Source organism: Oryza sativa, chromosome 10 (assembly GCF_034140825.1).
Source record: "Oryza sativa Japonica Group chromosome 10, ASM3414082v1".
Taxonomy (NCBI): Eukaryota; Viridiplantae; Streptophyta; class Magnoliopsida; order Poales; family Poaceae; genus Oryza; species Oryza sativa.
Window position 1 is genome coordinate 2066864 of NC_089044.1, and position 6483 is coordinate 2073346.

General features: G+C 40.8%; 2 protein-coding genes across 2 annotated transcripts; both read right to left on the minus strand.

Moving 5' to 3' along the window:
• Window positions 1-509: 509 nt before the first annotated feature.
• LOC4348048 (putative F-box protein At1g23770) lies at window positions 510-1924 on the minus strand. Its single transcript, XM_015758418.3, has 2 exons — window positions 701-1924; window positions 510-625 (listed from the first exon to the last, which is right to left on the minus strand). Exon 1 carries the CDS (start codon window positions 1826-1828, stop codon window positions 836-838), a length of 993 nt encoding a protein of 330 aa, XP_015613904.1. The 5' UTR covers window positions 1829-1924; the 3' UTR covers window positions 510-625; window positions 701-835.
• A 1519-nt stretch (window positions 1925-3443) lies between these two features.
• LOC107275771 (disease resistance protein RGA2) lies at window positions 3444-5016 on the minus strand. Its single transcript, XM_015758497.3, has one exon. The coding sequence runs from the start codon at window positions 4973-4975 to the stop codon at window positions 3548-3550; it is 1428 nt and encodes a 475-aa protein (XP_015613983.1). The 5' UTR covers window positions 4976-5016; the 3' UTR covers window positions 3444-3547.
• Window positions 5017-6483: the final 1467 nt, after the last annotated feature.

Consider the following 6483-nt stretch of genomic DNA (forward strand, 5'->3'; position numbering starts at 1 on the left):
TTTCTAGTGTTCCAAACTTTTGTTTCAAAGAGCAGAGGATGGATAAATGTGAGGACATTATTACGGGGGTTGTGTTGTTCATTGTTCAATGATTAATTGGAATGTAGACGATTAATTAAAATTATATAGAATTTTGATGCTTGTAAAGATGTGTACACATTTTATAATATTTTGCCGCTTTTGGAGATTTAAATGCATACGACTATTGAAATTTTGTCCCTTTTGAAGCATAGACTTTTCATCACTTGTATAGTTACAGGTTTGGTTCATATTGCGTAAAATAAATAATTAGGAGTATACATAAACATTGTTAAACAAGATCCTAAAACATGAACGTGTTGCTTTGAATCATTATCATCTACTGCAACTGCAACCAGTGTTTGCACTTTCGGTTAGGCCGAAATTTTGGTAATTTTGGTGGTCACAAAATCTCATGAATCTTGGGGATTGTGGCACTTTTTGGCACGAAATTATTCGAAATGTTAACAATTTTTTTAATTTGAACAAAGTTTAAACAAATTCACACAAATTTGAAAAAAAAATGGACGAGATAGTTGCTTACCGTGGTCCGAAATTACAGACATTTCGATCCCTGACTGCAACATGTGAACAATTACCCGCACAACTTCAAATAAAACAGAAGATTATCAATCGTAACAACTAAAATATTTGAGATTTGCTCAGGTCCAACAAAAATTACCTCGAGGTGCTGGTACCTTGAGGAACTTTTTGTTGTTGGACCAGAGAAAATCTCGTAAAATTTCGTGTACGTTGTCGTCGTGGTAGTCATTCAGTCCAATATACCAAATCACATTTCGCGGCCAATGTAGACGAATCAGCGATGCATCCATTTCTGACGGGAAGATGCGGCGCCTTTGTCTCCCCTCCTCCGGCCTCGCGCCGCCATCACCGGCCGCCGCCGGCCACCGTCCCCGCCGGCTGCGAGAACCTTACTCCTCTTCTCCACGAAACGCTCTATCATCTGCTTTGTTGGATCCCGCCACCTGCACCTATCCTCACCGTCTCCGGCGACAAACGACGTTGTTTGACTTCGCCGACCTACGACCACCCTCGCCGGTGATGGCAGCCACCGCCGTAGATAACCCTGGCTCCATGCGAAGTTCATCCACAGCTCCCCCCACTGGAAATTGTTGTTCAACACCTCGCTGCCGGCGATGAGGTCGCGGAGCCCCGTGCAGGTGAAGTACATCGCCGCGATGTCCTCCACGGCGAGCCTGCGCAGGATGTCCTCCTGCAGGTCAGGCGGCAGCGAGGTCAGGCGCGGCGGCAGGAGCCTGCTGTTCTTCCGGCACATGTCCACGAAGAGTCGCCGGGCCAGCCCGCCGGCGAGCTTCTTCCAGAGGCCGGCGCCGTCGTCGGCCAGCGCGTGCGCCGTCGCATCAAGGTCGCCGGAGAGGAGGACGGACGCGACGCTTAGCGCGTCGATGCACGCCCAGTGCCTGGTTGTCTGGAGTCTCTGGACCTGATTGGCGTCGCCGGTGAGGTACCCGTAGAACACGACGTGGTCGCCGTGCGCGCATAGCCTCAGCACGGCGGTCTCGGCGCGGCTACGGCGCCTTTGCGTCGTCGTCCGTCGCAGGAGCTCCGGGACGGTGTAGCGGAGCGAGAGCGACGAAGCCACCGCGCCGATCTCATCCGGGAGTGGACGACGAGACGCTGACGAGCTGCCGCCGGCGCTGTAGGGGACGAAGCCGGCGTGGAGGAAGGCGGCGTGGGCGACCACGACGAGGCGGCCGAGGGGAGGCTCGGCGTCCCACCGGGCGGCGTCGATGGCATCGTGCAGTGGATGCCTCCTCGTCGTCCGCATCAATTCGAGCGATTTGATGACCAAATCGAGCCTTCTTTTTCGCTGAGCGTTTGTGTTTCATTTCTGAGGATAATAAGTTGGTCAGAGCGATGCGTTTCTTACGGAGAATGCTTTGCAACTTCGGAAAGGCTAAATTACTTTCGACGCATTTTCCATTAGAGATATGTTGATTTTTGATCCATTAGATTGACTTTGAGATTAGTGCTATTAAGTAAGACGAAAATAAAAGGGTGAATAGTCAGTTAACTCCTTTAACTTTTGCTCAGAGGTCGAATTAGTCCTGGATACTTTATAATATCCAAACAAGACCCTACAAATATCATGCGGCTTAATATAGTCCTTAAACTCACTTAAAACGCCATATGGACATGCCACATCATTTGTGCTTGTAAGATAACATTTAAATGTTTATGTTAACCTTCAATTTTCTATCAAATAAAAGAAGAAAAAGAAAGGGAAAAACAAGAAGAAGCAATCATAAAACAAAGGAAAATGCCAATTTTTTTAGCTAACAATGCTACATTTTTTTTCTTTTCTCAATAGTTTTTCTTTATTTCCAATGAAAAACATAAGGGTGGAATGGACATTTAAATATTGAATTTGGGTGCATAGATGATGTGGCAGGTACACATGACATGTTTAGAGAGTCTAAGGACTATACTGAATCACACAATAAACTTAAGGTACTTGTTTGGACAACACATAATATCATCAACTAAATTGATCCTTAAACGAAAGTTAAAGGATCATGTTATTCACCCAAAATAAAATTGCATCATGCACATGCAAGGATTCAAACCAACCAACGGATGTGTGTTTACATGCATAGACACATTCGGTTGCTCACACAGCGGCTCCAACCAACGAAGGATGAGAATTTTTGAAAATTGAATTGAAATTGCATACTACTTACACTTAAATTACATATTACTTATGTAATTACATATAAATAATATTATAAGTACATCGAACAGTTTTTAACAAAAAAAAAACTATCAGCATGTATTTAGATATACCCTCGGGACTTCAGGTCGGGGGCCCAATCCACGAATAAAAAATCAGGCGCCCGCCCACCTCGTTCCAAGCGTATAGTTTAGTATTGCTGCGTGGCTCCTCTTTATACTACTTTCTTCTTTTTATTCCGAGTACTTATCTTTCCATGTATGTGTCATGCCTATGCATGCATATTAACAACTAGTCTTTGCATGCTTATTTGTATATTTTTCTTCCTTCTTTCAATATTTTCTCCTAGAATAATTATTCGATTTATGATCCGATTAAACTGTTGTATTCCTTGTAATTGAATGTATATAACAAAATCTCACACGATTATATATCAATAAGAAAATTAACATTGCTTCATCTGTTATAAAAAAATGTTTTAATTCCCTCCATAAAATATTTCAATTTCAGTTAGAGAAATACAACATTTAAAAAATACGGATTAACCATTACATAAAACATTCAGTCCCAACAAGTGAGAGAAAAACCATATGAAAGATACAATGTATTTGCAAATACTTAGTATTATTCAAATAATTTTATATCATATATGAAATATTAATTTGTAACCTTTAAAATATTATAAAACACTATTAAAACATGCAAACAACAGCACATGCAACATTTACAAGTTTTAAATATACCTAGTTAATGTAGAAATTTATACATTTGATGTACACTCAAATTGCTAGCATATTGTCTAGAAAATTTAACAACTCAGGAAGTACACACAATCTTCCGTTTCTTCCTTGTTGAGGTTGTTGACAGAAGCTCCTCTGCACCACAAGTTGCAGAAATAACAGTATAAGGGGCTAACCGTGATTCCCAAACTAACTGAAACTTCATTGGCATGGTTACGGAGCCCGCTATTATATCGCCGAATCCCATGACGGGTAATTCCCTTTTGTTATCATACTTGAATTTTTCACCAGTTAGCAGTGTGATTCGAAGTGAGTTTGTAGCCAATGACGGGCAAAATGCAGTTATATCTATAATAGTTCCATCTTTCTGAAGTAGAGATTTAGGGTGTTCACCATACAAGGACAAGTTGCTCTCCATCATCCCTCTGTATAGGTTCAGCACACGGATCCAAAATGGAACACTGAAATTATTCCTCAGAACATTAGCATATATGTTTATGGCGACAAGTGACCCCTGCAATGTTCTTGCTATTTCCTTCCCTATTATCGCTAACCGGGGGTGATCCAATGGGTTCGAGCTTCCAAATGCGAGAACGTTGAAAAGGTAGCTGTACTCCTCATGTGAAAAGTTCCTAAGTTCAATGGGGTTTACTGTCCCAAACCTTGCTAGTTTCTCAAGCCTACTTATGATTATAACCTTGCTTCCGTTACCAGAGGAGGCTACTAAAGAATAAAAATTCAACCATTCACAGTCACTTATGTCTGAAATAAATTCAACAGTAATTAATGTCTTGAGAGGCATAACCTTGCGTTCATCAAATTTCTTAATATCATCGCCACCGAAATGCAGAATGGTAGAAAAGTGAGAGCGGATCCTCTCATCACTACAAACACTCCAAACTAGTGTCTTCTTACCTACTCTACAACCACCAATTATAGGCAGCACAGCTGGGATCTTAGGATGATCATCTAGCATCAATATGCTCATGATTTGTTGCCTTTCGACCTGACGTCCAAACATGAAGTTGTCAATGTAAAGATAGGTACTATATGGATTGCGGAATATCCGTTCGCATCCATTTAGGAGTGAAACAAATTCCTTTAGGTTATCAAGAACGGTTTCTAAATTTTCTAATGAACTCTTCACCTCCCTGCTAACAATTGTGCCACCAGATAGATGAAAGCGTCTTACATAATGGAAATCCAGGGCATATGAGTCACTCACCTCCCCTGCTTCTTTAATAAGCTCTAAGGGACCGTAAGTGTCAAAGACATGGTAGCCTTTATACATAGCCTCTGTAAGCATCTTGAGTTGCATCAGCATCCCTGCATTTGTAATGTATCGTCCTTCTGCCTCCTCAACAACCATATGAACCCTTAGAAGAAGATGTTGCAGTCTCTCAAGTTTGTTCTTCAAACATGAGTTGTGTCCATACTTACTGATAAGGAATGACATGAATCGGCTAATGATGTCACTCACTAATGCAGAAATGACAACATCCATAAATATAGGAGTTGCTTGAACTATCTTTAGATGTGTGTTTGCTAGGAAGCCAGCTACCAAGAGTTTGATATGGAAGGCTTTCATTGTTAACTTGGTTTAATGGTGTTTATATAGCACAACCCTTGTTGAAGCAATGAACCATGTTACAAAAATTAATGGTTGAGAATAGATGAAAACGATGTATCTGGACTTGACAGTCTTGCCAGGCCAATAGGAAACCTACATGTATTGACGTGAAGATTCTGCAATTTACAGAGGATCAACAGCTCAACATGTGTACTGTTGACTCTTGAGTCAAGAATTTACAGATGGACACATGGACAAATTGGCACTTAATTTCCATGCTATTTCTCTCCTTGTTTGCAGTGACAGACCCAGAAAATTTACCTTGGGAGTGCCTATGCAGATCACAAAGAACGCATTCTAACTACCGTCATACATATAAATACACTAATAATTTGAGCAAAATCTTTTATATAAGATTAGCAGTGAAATGAGAAGATTGAAAGATGTTTAAATGAAAACGCTTGCATTGCCATCACCAATCATCAAAGATTTAACTTTACAGTACTAATTTTTGAACTTGCTGATTTCAATTAATTGTCAATTACATGAGAAAGATAATAGGGGATTCGAATGAAGTAAATCATAAAATTTGTGAAGACTGATTGTCACTACCGCCGACCGCTGGCGAGGCAATGGCGGCAAGGCCTCAGAACCTCACGTTTAGGATCTGGGCGTTCAGTGGGTTGCGCCTGCCTTCGTTTCCTCGACTACCGCAGCGTAACTAGGCTGCCTAAATCAACTAAAACTCTGTATCTAAGCTAACTAAATCACCGAAGCATGCTACATCCTGGACTTTTGGCAAGATTTTTGGGTATGCCGGTGCATACGGGGAACCCCTCTTAGGTCCGCCCCTGCTTGTTTGTATCAGATATGATAAAATAATGCATCCGGTTAGCATGGTTTTTGGGGTCATGAAGCGAATACGCATTCTTTGGGTGTTTGCAACAAAGACTGCAAATTTTGAATGTCCTATAGTAAATTTTGCCTAAGTTTATTGCGCTGTTTTTAAATGTTGTTGCTAGCTAGTACAAAGAGTTTTATATGGACGGTTTCACAGCGTTAACTTTCTTAAATGGTGTTTATATAGAACAACCCTTGTTGAAGAAATATATATAAACCATGCTACAAAAATTAGATGAAACTGACCTGTATGTATTTTGACAGCCTTGCCAATAGAACGCATACATGTATTGATGTATGACATGTACGTGAAAATTCTGCAATTTTACGGAGGATTGACACCTCAACATGTTTACTCGACTCAGTCAAGAATTAACAACCCTCTAGGTCAAATTTCCTCATTTGAGTGGAAGACTCGAATAACTCCAGACACGTGTTTCTCCCTTGACCTGAAGGAAGTAATTATTTCTTCAAACCAAATAGAATTTTCCTGATCATATTATATTCAGATCATTTTTTTTGTTACACCAAATCATTGTTAA

What these genes read in the sequence shown, in the direction of transcription:
- LOC4348048 (XM_015758418.3), bottom strand. Translation starts at nt 1,828, where the DNA reads ATGCGGACGACGAGGAGGCATCCACTGCACGATGCCATCGACGCCGCC.
- LOC107275771 (XM_015758497.3), bottom strand. Translation starts at nt 4,975, where the DNA reads ATGGATGTTGTCATTTCTGCATTAGTGAGTGACATCATTAGCCGATTC.